Source organism: Gavialis gangeticus, unplaced genomic scaffold (genome assembly GCF_001723915.1).
Source record: "Gavialis gangeticus isolate Ggan-Ray unplaced genomic scaffold, GavGan_comp1, whole genome shotgun sequence".
Classification (NCBI taxonomy): domain Eukaryota; kingdom Metazoa; phylum Chordata; order Crocodylia; family Gavialidae; genus Gavialis; species Gavialis gangeticus.
In genome coordinates this window covers 98,387,301-98,400,341 of record NW_017729032.1, presented here as the reverse complement: position 1 = coordinate 98,400,341, position 13,041 = coordinate 98,387,301, and the positions used below count along the sequence as shown (strand labels likewise).

The 13,041-nt window shown below is 40.5% G+C and overlaps 1 protein-coding gene across 1 annotated transcript in view; it reads left to right on the top strand.

Moving 5' to 3' along the window:
* The window catches only part of MYCBP2 (MYC binding protein 2, E3 ubiquitin protein ligase), a 336,755-nt gene that overhangs the window by 166,409 nt on the left and 157,305 nt on the right, over positions 1–13,041 (top strand). Inside the window, exons 30-36 of the mRNA XM_019523825.1 lie at positions 2,378–2,474; positions 4,661–4,853; positions 5,796–6,070; positions 7,314–7,535; positions 9,610–9,801; positions 11,219–11,425; positions 11,890–12,021. Of these exons, the coding sequence (XP_019379370.1) occupies positions 2,378–2,474; positions 4,661–4,853; positions 5,796–6,070; positions 7,314–7,535; positions 9,610–9,801; positions 11,219–11,425; positions 11,890–12,021 (1,318 nt within the window). The remainder of the gene's footprint in view (positions 1–2,377; positions 2,475–4,660; positions 4,854–5,795; positions 6,071–7,313; positions 7,536–9,609; positions 9,802–11,218; positions 11,426–11,889; positions 12,022–13,041) is intronic.

Genomic DNA, 13,041 nt, shown 5'->3' with positions numbered 1-13,041 from the left:
GAGTGACCAGGAACAATGGTCACAAGCTGGCGGAGGGAAGGTTTAAGTTGGACATCAGGAGGCGCTACTTCACGGTCAGGGCGGGTAGGGTCTGGAACCAGCTTCCAAGTGAGGTGGTGCAGGCTCCCACCCTGGGGGTTTTTAAGAGGAGGTTGGACGAGCACCTTACTGGGGTCGTTTGACCCCAGTACTCTTTTCTGCTATGGCAGGGGGTTGGACTAGATGATCTGCTCAGGTCCCTTCTGACCCTAGAAACTATGAAACTTTATCACAGTATTTAAATCCCCCCCACAAGTTCACTTTGTCATCCTCAGACTCTTGAAAAGTCCTTCCCTCTGTCCAGAAATGATCCTTTTAATAAATTAAGTAATCTGGATATCCTGGTACTTGGTGTCAGAAACAAAAGATGGCAGGTTTCTGTGTGGACGGTTCTGTTTGAAATCACTTGTGTTGCTCCATAGGTAGGTAGATTAGAATTTGAGTTCTGTACACATTTCCACCATATTCTTAGTATACACCTTTATTAAAGGTTAATATATAGATCTACAAAACTTGACAGTTGCAGCCTTTAGACAAAAGGTCCTACAGGAGGCAGGGGATGCATCACTAGACGTGTCCCATTCATGCATTCTTTCTCTGAAGCATCTACTACTTCCCACTGTAAACATTCTGGATGTGCTTCATCCACATACTCTGTCTATAGCAGGGATGAGCTAAGTGTGGCTATCGGGCTACATTGAGCCCGCAGCAGACTTCATTTTCCAGCAGCCCCTGCCCACATTGCTGCAGCTGGTTTCCATAGAGACCCCAGCAGCAGCTGCACCGTGACAGCACGGAGCCAGGGTTTCCATGGAAACTGGCTCCAGCAGGATTGGCTGGGCGTGGAGCTGCTCTGGGGCTGGGATCTTGGAGCAGTGACAGTGTGGTTTGGAGCCAGGGCAGAGCTGCAATCTGCTGCCTGTATGCTTTGGGCAGGGGTGTGCAGGCAGTGGATCGCAGCTCTGCTCTGACTCTAGACTGCACTGTTACCACTGCAAGATCCCAGCCCTGCAGCAGCTGCCCAACCAGCCTAGCACCCTGCCAGCACTGCTGGGGCTAGTCTCCATGGAAACCATGGCCCTGCACTGTCATGGGGCAGCTGCTCCTAGGATCTCCATGGAAATTGGCTGGAGTGGTGCGGGCAGGGGCTGCTGGGAAATAGTCCAGCTGCCTGTTGGGGCTGCCATTTTGTGTTATCCCCCCTGCTCTGTAGTGTCTACAGCAGGGGTGGACAACCCCCGGCCCGGGTGCCAGAGTGTGGCACTCGAAGGCATTTTGCTTGGCACATGTGTCTCTGGGTGGATGGCGGGAAGGGGCCAGGGCTACATAGCAACAGCAAGGATTGAGCCCCTCATGGCTCCCCCATCATCCACCCCTGGCACACCAACACCTTACAAGTTAAAGTTGTGGGTGTTTTTGGCACTCTGCCCAGAAATGTTGCTGACCTCTGGTTTACAGCTTAACACTGTCAAAGACAAGAGACTGGGATACATGGATGATGAGCCTGATCTATTATGGTACTATTTACATTCTTATGGTATGTTCTGAGAGGCACTTTTTCCCTGACTTGTACTTATCCTGTTTATGCCTGAGTTGCCCTTCCTCCATTCATTATGTACTCCTACTATGGGCTACCATTTCTTAGTAACCCAGTATTTGGATTGTCAAGTGGTCAACATATTATTCCATCTATAAATCAGTTTCGCATACAGGAGTACACCTATCAATATATAGTTTTTTATGCTTCATCATCTTCCTTGTGTTATGAATCAGAATTATTGTGAATGAATTCTTTTGAAGGCTTTCCTGAGGTCATATCTGTACCTGTTTTTTTCTTTCTCCTCAGGCCAAGAAAGAAAATCTCTTGATACTGAAAACAAAGAAATTCATCAGTATTTTTCTTGAATAAGGCTCCTTCTAGCTAGTCCCAAATCCAAATTGGCAGATAAACTCCCATGATAGGGAACCCAGTTAGCAGTAATTGTTTTATTCTCTGACAAATGCTATAGGAAAGGGCACGGTGAGCTAATACATTAAATGTAAACATGTGAAGTGAATAAAGTCATAAATCACATGTGCTTAGCAGTCTTTGCTTATTCCTTAGTTGTCACTGTGCTGTTAGTCTTCTGAGTACAATTCAGAATGATTGAGAGTTAGCTTGGTATGATTGGGGCAGTAAGGGAAAAGTTAGAGCCAAAAGAAATTGAGAATTTCTAGGTAATCCTGTTAAGTTGGTCCTCTACTTCATTAGTTCTAAACAGTAACATATTAAAAACAAGAGACTTTAAAGAAGCTTAAAGCAGGTTTTCTTATGTCAGTTCTTAAATTGTGCTTTCAGGCTGCCAACAAGTGATGGCAGTGCATCAAAAGGAAAACAGCAAACCAGCGAACCTGTACATATTTTAAAGAGATCTTTTGCAAGAACAGTCTCAGTGGTGAGTATTGTCTGCAATCCCCATTTCCTCTGTGTTCATCTCTGATCATAAAAATGTACAGAATTGCAGGGGAAAATAATTAGTAAGTTAATTATTTTTAGCTGTATGCTTTAAAGTCATGTACTTCATCCATAGGAAGATAGGGGCACATACCAAACAGTGTTTTTTCAATTCTGTGTGAAAGTTCAAATGCAAACTCAGTTACAAGTACAATTTAGGCTACCCATCTAACTGAACAGCATTGCAACAACTATGTAGTTTTATAATATGCTTCTGTCTCTTCATGAGTGAGCTAGCTCTGAAAATTGTCTTCATTTTTTATGTTGAATTCTTTTTTACTGGTAGGACAGTTATTGGTTATACTTGCCAAATAAATACTAGCTATTCCTTGCAATTGTGAGGTATTTGTACCATCTTACGTTATCATCCAAATACCATGATTCGTGATTAGTCATTTCTGAAATCAGTTTTTCTTTTGTATAAATTACATTATTGTGTATTTCCATAGTATATATCATTTGAGGATATCAAAACACTTAATTAAGCTTTGCATATCCTTAGAGGTGGGAAATATTAATAGGGACATTGAAATGTATCTGCCTCTGTAATATACTGTTCAAAAGCTCTGGTCTTCTCTAGCATCACAGCTCTGTAGTTTAAGACAGAATTAAGAATGCTGTATCTGATTAGAAATCTTAAGGAAACCCTTAGTTAAAAACACGCAGTTTTATGACTTGTAATCTGCTGTTTTCCAAAAAAGGACCATGGAATCTTTATTAAACACAAGTGCTGGTTAGTTTAGCTTTCATCTTGTGTCTTTATTTTGTCTTGTAACATCACCAAGCATATTGTTTGCATTTGTCAACTGATGATTTTCTGAAAGGTGCTGTTTCCAGAAGTACAGTTCCATATCTTAATTTTCTTCACCAGCTGTCTTTTTTTGTGCGTCCATTTCCATGTGGCTCTCAGTGCTTAGGAATTCTTCAGTGACCCATCTCCTGCTCAGGTGTCTTCTTAAAATGCATTTTCCATATGATCTGCAAGTTCTAGTTGTCATCTTTTATAACTCTTTCATTAATAACGTAGTCTCCAAAGATCTGTGTATGATTCCAGATACCTGCATTATTAGACAAAGCAGTTACATGACTTTTATTGCTGAACATCATGTCCTTTCTTTCTTATCCTGTCACTGTTTGTCATCCGTTCTCATACCATGTTCTAGTTTTGTTTGGAAGCTACTTGCACTGGGAGCATCCTTCTGCATTTCTGTGGAGGACTGGCACTATACAGCTTTTTATATGTAATATTGAGCCACCATCACCATTTTTCCTGTAGCTCTTAGATGTTCCTTGAAGATGTCTGACCTAACTTGACTAAGGTTAGCGTGGGAGCTATGACATTATGACAGTACTAGGCATGTGTAAACATAGACTTTTTCCCAGTATGGCAAGGATGCACTCTGGGAAAAATTGCTGTCGTCCATAGTACTTAATTCAACAAGGAAAAATAGTTTCTGAATATGTATTTAATTCATTAGAGCAGGGCTATTCAATAGGTGGCTAATGGGCCTCATATAGCCCCTGTCCGGGCACTGCTCACCCATCACACACTACGACTGCTGAAGTCTCTAGGCTTCCATTCCCTTCTCCAGCTTGTCCTTCCTGTCCCTGTCTTGGGGGTAGGTTGGCTGAGAGAGCTCAGCCAGGGTTAAGGGAAATCTAGAGGAACGTGGGGACCACATGGGGTGCCAGTGCTGCATGACAGGGCTGGCCATGTGGTACAGTGCAGCATGGGGTCACTTGTGCAATGCAGTGTGGCAAAACGAGACCCGTGCAACTTGGTGCAGCCTGTGTGATATATCCAGGGGGTCACAATCCCCTAACCACTCAACATGGACAGCCCCGCACTAGAGCTACCAGCTGTGTGGTGATCAGCTAATCAGTAATTCCTTTAGTTTTCTTTCCACTAATAGGATCCAGTAATGAATGTTACAGGCTATTGATGGGGTGTTTGTAGTAGTGGAATAACTCCTGCATTCCAGTATTTTCTTTTTTTGTTCTCAAGTTAGAAGTACTCTAATATGGTTAGTAAGGTTTACTCTAAAAAAATCTATTGGCATCTACCACAATCTGTAGCATAAGAGATTTATGTCATTTGTCTTTTGTATCCCTTTCATCCTGAAATAGGAATGCTTTGAGTCTTTGTTGAGCATTCTTCACTGGAGCTGGACAACTTTAGTGCTAGGAGTAGAAGAGCTTCGGGGGTTGAAAGGATTCCAATATACTGCTACTCTTCTTGATTTAGAGAGATTGCGTTTTGTGGGCGCTTGTTGTCTGAGGCTCCTGCGGGTCTACACCTGTGAAATATATCCCATTTCAGGTAATGTTTTGGTTCTAATACATGCGATTGATATTTGATAAGTTGATGTAGGCTACATTTCAGTGCATGGTGTAGAGAGGCAGCTGCACGCATTAGGATTGGGTATTTGACTGGTCAAAGTTTGGTCAATTGATCAGTCAAATACTGGTCAAAGATTGTACCAAAAAAAAGCCAATATGTCCAAATAATACACAGAAAAAGCACAAATTTTCCATTAAGAAATGTGTAAAAAATATATATATATTTCTGTCAAGAAAACTAAAAAAAGTGTAGTTTTTTGTAAAATTGCTACAATCTTTGGCCAGTCAAAAATGATGCAGTCAGTTGACTGGTCAGTTGACAATGACTGGTGAATTTGACTAGCTTGCCAACCCTAGCATGCACAAATGGAACTGCTTTTATTGAAGCAATAATAAGAGATTAATGCAGTCAGAAATGAGACACTTTTGCACTATTAATTGTGGCTAATTGAGTGTGCAGCTGTATATTTTTATGATGCAACTCCTAATTATGTTGAAATGTATCTGCATGCTTAAGTAGACAGCCATATTCCCAGACCTACCCTCTGGGGTCTTTTATCCCAATTTGTACATAGTACTTTCTTTGCTAGTATGAATCATCCATTTGGACTTGAAAGTCAGTATTATTTGTTCTTATCACACCTGCTCCTTAGTGGTATCTTTTAAAAATGCAGTATGTATTAGTGGTTTTCTTTATTAGGAAAAGAAATTCAAGTTCTTACTGCTTGTATATGTTTTAATGAGGCATAATTTTGATTTGTCCTGTATTCACTGTGTTGCTATATAAAATATGGAAAACGTTGTTTCATTTTTGTGCCTAACTTTCAATTGTTTTACTTCTATCTGGAATGGCATTTTAATAAGCAAGATACAGAAATATTTTGTTAGATGTAGACTAATGCTTTTATCATCATTTTTCTAGCTACTGCTAAAGCGGTTGTTGAGGAAACTAGCAAACTAGCAGACTGCATTGGGAAAACTAGAACTCTTCTGAGAAAAATTTTATCTGAAGGAGTTGATCACTGTATGGTGAAGTTGGACAATGACCCCCAAGGATATCTGAGTCAGCCCCTGAGTCTCCTAGAAGCTGTTCTTCAGGAATGTCATAACACTTTCACTGCCTGCTTTCACTCTTTCTATCCAACACCAGCTCTACAGTGGGCATGCCTTTGTGACTTGCTGAATTGTTTAGATCAGGTATGCTAAAAGTACTCTACAGTGCTGTTTTTTGCCTGCAGGAGAGGCAAAAATATTGTTAGATGTTCCATTTTAACTTGGAACCAAGCCCACAGACTGACCCAGCACTGCTCATCTGGCCAATGGGACTGAAAGGCTGGGCACTAATACATAAGGTGCATGCATGTGTGTCTGTGGGCACACATGTACACACATATGTATGCACAGCTTTTTGGGTGTAAAAGTGAAGGAACCTGCCAGTTTTAATCCAAAAAACTGTGCACCCTAGGCATCAAAAGTTTGGGGAACACCAGTTTAGCATCATATAACTCTTTGTTCATGGCACATTGATTTCAGTTACTACTATTTATTGTATCAACAGCTCTGCAAATCAGACTCATGGGTCTCAAGTCAGACATTCACAAATGCAGAACATGGAATCAATGACCATCTGTGAAATTTTTGGTTTAAGAGACTTGTCTAGCATCACAAAATACTTTTTTGGAAGAGGAGTGAAAATACATTCGCTTCTCTTATATAGCATTTATCTGCCTTCACCTGGCATCCAGCCTTGCTAGATGAACATTTGTTATACAGCATCAAGCTTCTGTAACTATTAGAATGAGTTTCCACAGAAAAATACTCCTTTAATACATGGCACTGATTTACCAACACTATCTCCATATTGTGCACTGAATGAGTTGTATGTCTTCTGGAAAAACAGCATACGGAGATGCACTTTATTCACATAGAGGAGGCCTGAATCTTCAGGTTCAACAGTCCACCTTTGGATTGATTTTAAATAATGAATTTATATTGTGATTTAAACTTGTAAGCAGGAAACCTTAATGATAAGTTATTGATTTTAATAATTTTCCATGTTTACTCTTTTGTGGAAAAACTCATTTTTATTGGTATAACCATTTGCAACAAATAGAGCTTTAATCTTGTACTGTTGCTTGCTAACCAGAGGATACAATGTACATGCTTATTTAAGCTGTTACACAGTTTGACATAGCTTGAATTAATAAACATCTATGATGCAGTCACAAAAGAGACTGCAATGTAATGTAAAGTAGCTAGGTTGAGAACCAGAAGCAAGTGATGGTTGTACAGGGTTTGGTGTGGGTTGGTTTAGTCTGCTGGGACATAAGTACCTAAAATAAGTTTGTGCAAACTAATTGAATTTGAATGCCTGTGCATAACACTTGGACTACTACTAATATTACTTATTTAAAATATATATGTGTGTGTGTGTTTTTAGGACATCCAGGAAGCAAACTTCAAAACATCAAGTAGCCGGCTTCTTGCAGCTGTTATGTCTGCCCTTTGTCACACTTCTGTAAAGTTAACCTCCATCTTCCCTATCGCTTATGATGGAGAGGTGTTGCTACGATCCATGGTCAAACAAGTCAGCACTGAGAATGACTCTGCACTGGTTCATCGTTTCCCACTGTTGGTAGCACATATGGAAAAACTTAGTCAGGTTAGTTTATGTTCTAAAATATTTATTTAATGTTTCATAGTAGTCAAAATAGTAAAACAATTTACACTCCCCCTATTATTTATTTAATTACACAATTGATATGCTACCTTCCCAACAAAGGCTCAGAGTGGTTTACAGCAAGGGAAGAAGAATAATTTAAAAGGGCAACTAAAATAATATAAAGCGGAGGCTCACTGAACAGCATCTCAGCATAGTTTTTGGTTGCTAAATGCCTGCCTAAACAGAAAGGTCTTGCTGTGCTGAAAGACGTCCAGGCTTGAGCATCAGGCTTTTTTGAGCCTCCAAAGGGAGGGAGTTCCAGATCTGAGGAGCAGCAGCAGAAAATGACCTCCATATGTGCTCAGCAAGCAAACTTGGTATATTGATGGTATTTGCAGGAGGTTGCTCCTACCCAACTTTAGCGATTTATGATACAGCATAGGAGAGAAGATGGTCCCTTAGGTATGTAGGTCCCAAGCCATTTAAGGCTTTATATGTGAAAACTAGCACCTTTTAATTACACCTAAAAGGCTACTGGGAGCCAGTACAAATGTTGGATCAGCAGGACACAATTTGCCCTGTCGACCTCAAGGTGAAGAGCATCGGCCAAGGCCACAAGCTCAGTCTCTGTGCGTATCCAGGATGAAAGCAAGACTGACAAGGGTTCAGGAAACCAGTGGTATCCAGATGTGCCTGGAGCTGTCAGGTGACCACACATTCAATGACCTCCAAAACTGGGAGGTTTAGAGACAGGGTGATAACTGGTTGGGCAGTCAGTCAGTATCAGATGAAGGCTTCTTCAGCAGGGGCCAGACAGTTGCAGACTTGAGAGTCCAGTACCTTGCCCTTTCCCAGGGAGGTGTTTACAACCCCTGCAAGCAGTTCCCCGTTCTACTCTGGCTGGCTTTTACAAGCACGGATGGACACAGGGTCAGTTCACAGCTGGTCACCCTCATCCCTCCAAGTATATCTCCATCAGTGGATGATAGCTATTTAAAACAATCCACATAAACAGGCAAAGACCTGGTCATCCTCGGCCCCAGACTCTGACTCTGCTGGATATGAGTGATTTTTTTTGTTTGCAAAGTAGGTGGCAAACTTGTCACAGTAAACTTAGTTTCTGGGCAGAGGTCAGCCATTCACCACCCAAAACAGTTCTGCTGGATGATGCTTTGTAGATACAATGGCAATGGAATGCTTCTTTGCTGCGGCCACTCCTACGCAATAGTCCTTTAAGAAAGTTCTGTGCTGCAGTTAGTCCATTGCAGCATGAGTTGAGCCACCTGCATTCCAGCCACCTATTGTCCCACTTGAGCTGTTCAGTTCTACGTGCCAAAGGGATTTGTGCCACCACAGTGGCAAGAGTCCCTGTGACACTGACCAAGATAACCAGACCATTGACAGAATAGCCATCAAAGGCATGGGAATGTCTCCCTGAGAGTTCTGGAATTTTACTGGTATCTTGACTCCTCAGGGGTAAACCCAGTTTAGTACCCTGACAGGGGTGGTGGAGGTCAGAGATCCTGTTGGAGGTAGTGGTCTGACCATGACATGTTTTTTGACAACATACCTGAAAATTGGAGCCCCTGTATCCAAGCAGATACAAACCATTAGATCCAGTGTGTGCTCTGCATCATGTACCCTGTGTCCCTAGGTATTTTGGGGTATTGCAAAAATTGTATCGCTTTCTTAAGAAAATGGTATGCGAGCCAAAATTCAGAATCAAAGCTAACCTCACCTTTGTAATTCACAAAATGTCACCGCATGCCAAAAGTACAGTTATCAAAAAAGGTAGGTGAATATGTGTGAAATTGCGCTTACCTCATGTAAAACATATGTGCAGATTTTGCTTTGCAAAGTTCTAGCTCTGATTTGGATCTGATACAACATTCTGATTTTAAATTAAGGACCACCCCCCCTTTCCCTCCATTCCTCTAGCCAAACCACTGATGTCACCATTTTTGCAGGTAGACAAGCATTCTACCTGCAAAAATGTTCTACCATTACAAGTTGACTTTATATAAGGCAAGACTTTATGTAAAGACAATGTGTTTCTCTTTTTTCCGTATTGCAGAGTGAAGAAAATATTTCAGGAATGACAAGCTTTCGGGAAGTGCTAGAGAAAATGCTGGTTATTGTTGTGTTTCCAGTTAGAAACAGTCTTAGACGAGAAAATGAACTCTTCTCTTCTCATTTAGTTTCTAATACCTGTGGATTACTTGCTAGTATTGTCAGTGAACTTACAGCTTCTGCACTGGGATCTGAGGTAATGTTTTTGTAAAACTGTTTAATAATGTTTTAAGTGAATGTATTATGAAATTTTTGGGTGTATGTATTGTCTTAGTTTCTAATTTTAGTTTCTAACCTTACACAATTTTTTATTGGTTCCAACTGCTGTTCCCAAAAATATGTAAGAGATCTCTTTCAAACCACTAATACTTTTACAATTATATAATCAGTCTGTTATGGAAATGCAGTTAGCTGCTTGAAATGGTTGAAGAATACTTCAAGACTTCCTCCCACTCCCCAAATCTGGGAATCTTAAAGTATTTGTGTCTCTGTGTTTGTATCTTTATGCATCTTCCACTCTCTTAATTTAAAGTAGCCATTGCACTTGAAACAGGTTCATTAGCCAGCACTATTCACTGAGATGATGCTTGTACTGTGAGTGTCTTTAGGCTTATGAAGAAGTTAAAGGACAGACACCCCAGCTATTTTTACCTATTTTCTTCCCCCCACTTTTTCTATTCAGTCTGATGGCAAATGCTTTAGAATAGGGATTCTGAGCCGTAGGTGCACTTGAACCCTCAGGGATACACATATAAGAACATTTTATCACAAATAATTTCATTTCATTTACTTCAAATAAAGAAATATTTCAAGTTGAATTTACCATTAAATATGTTTCTTCATAAGGATTTTGAATTAATAAGGATTTTGAAGCATTTCATATTTTACTTTGTTATAAATATTCAGGTATTTAGACAACTTATCTGAAAATACATTGATTTACAGTACTGTATATTTGTCTGAATCCATGACGACTGAATTTAAGATGAACCTCCAATTATTAAGTCCTAAATATAGAAAATTTGAAATTCATTATAATTTTTCATGTCTAGAACCTAATTTTTGGAAGGTCATTTTAACCCCAACCCCAGGGCCTTCACAACTCACTGCTGCCGCTATGGTGCCTATACCTCCTGCCACCCCCACCCGCTTGGCCCCTTGTGCCACTTGTATGCCCCCTGCTCCCTCCCCACTTCTTCCCCTCCCTGTCTTTTACCTTCCCGTTGCTGCTGGAGCACCTGCCGCTTCTGTCTCCATTCCAGCCACATAGTAGCTGTTGTGGCATCAGTAGCTTTGGCCTAGACTCAGAGCCAGGGCCAGACCTGTTGCCACCTCTCTGTGGATGGGCTGATTCCCCTGTGCTGATTGGGAAGGAAAATGTTGTCTTATATTAAAGTAAATACAGTAATTGAATCTTATTTTTATAGTAAGAAGACACCTTTTAGTGACATCTTCAGTGTTCTGTAATGGCTGATTTTTAAATTTACTATGCTCAAAATATTCACTCAAGATGATTTGTTTTTATCATAAAATAAAATACATTCTAACTGATGCTTATATATGCTTATTTGCTTATTTAACTGATGCTTATATGCTTATTTAATTCTTCACAGGTTGATGGACTTAACTCTCTCCATTCTGTCAAATCCAGTCCAAATCGATTCACTAAAACAAGTCAGGGAAGAAGTTGGAATACTGGTAATGGATCCCCTGATGCAATCTGTTTCTCTGTGGACAAACCTGGTGCAGTAGTGGTTGGATTTTCTGTTTATGGAGGAGGTGGAATTCATGAGTATGAATTGGAGGTGTTAGTTGATGATGTAAGTATTGCTCTTGAAAAACAGGCAAACAAATAATCTTAAACTTTTAAAGCTTTATAAGCATTTGTGTACAATCCAGGCTATCAGTACAATAATAGTGCATCAGAACTTCATTTTATGAGCACTTTATCTTAATGTATTCAGTAATAGGTTTAGTCATGGGACGAGAGAATGTGATAAGCAAGGAACAACTTTCTGACATTGGAAAATAACTGATCTATAAACTGAGAGGGCTAAAGAGGTGAAAGCTCCTTCTCAGTCAGGAGAAGAAAGTTTGGCAATTTTACTTGTTTTACAAATGGATTTCTTGTTCTTAAAGACAAATGGTATGTCTTTTACTTGTCATGCTAGTGTCATAGCATTGTCTGTAGTATGCACAAAAATGCAACTTAAAATAAGTGGACAAGTTTCAGAAGAGTTTAAATTCTAGAGATCTTAAAATGGTTTACATTTCTTCAAATCAGAGTGATCACACTGGCGATTCAACTCATTCTCATAGATGGACATCATTAGAGTTAGTTAAAGGAACTTATACCACAGATGATTCCCCCAGTGACATAGCTGAAATCAGACTTGACAAAGTTGTGCCTCTGAAGGTAAGAAAAGCGATGTATTTTCCCTGTTAAATGCCATGGAATTTTTAAGTAAGAATTGAACAAGTAAGAATTACATGACTGCATGTTGAAAATCTTGTTTGTAGTTTTGTTTACTGTATGTGTTTGAAAAATGCTTATTATTTGTATTTTGTTGAGAAGTAAAACTAATAAAACACATCTAAAACATTTTTCATTTTATTAGTTAGGCAGTAAATGTCAAGTGCAAATTCTTGTAGGGAAAAGAAACGAAACATCGCTTTTACATTTTAAGAGTATCCAGTGTAATGTAATCTGTATATGAATTAAAATGTTCTTGAATAAACAACATTTTTCATAATCTCTCATTTGTACTTGATCCCATACCTTTTCTATTTAATTTCATTTTAGCATTCAACTTTAAGTTGAAAGGTAAATGTACCATATTTACCTGAATCCAAGACAGCCCTGAATTTAAGACAACCTCCTATAATTAAATTCTACACATGGGTAGTTTATAAATTTATTAGTTTTCCATGTATAGAATCTAATTATTGGAGGGTCATTTTAAATTTGTTGTTCCCTGTCCCTGCCCCCCCACTGCTGCAGGAGCAGGAAGTGAGGGGGAGCAGGTGGTATGGGGAGGTCAAGCAGCTTGTCCCCTCCTACTTATCTGCATACATGCACACACCATTTGCTTCCTGGCTGCCTGCAGTCTTCTCCTCCCCCACTTCACAGCCTTTGCTTTCCACCTGCCACCTTTCCTCTGCCCCCTTGCTTGTTGCTCCAGCACCATCAGACTCACTCCTGCTGTAGCCTGAGGCCCAAAGCACAGCCCTAGCCAGGCCCTGTAGCAGCCATGCGAGCTCCTGTGCTACTGGAGCAGGGCTGGGGCTGTGTCCTGTGCCCCAGGCTAGAGCAGTGAGGAAGCCTGTCAGAGCAAGGGGAAGAGGCAGGGGAGGAGAGGGATGGGCAAGGAACAGAGACTGCAGGGGGAGGTAGCAGGCTGCAGAGGTGGTACACAGGGCAGGCAGCCTGCCCCTC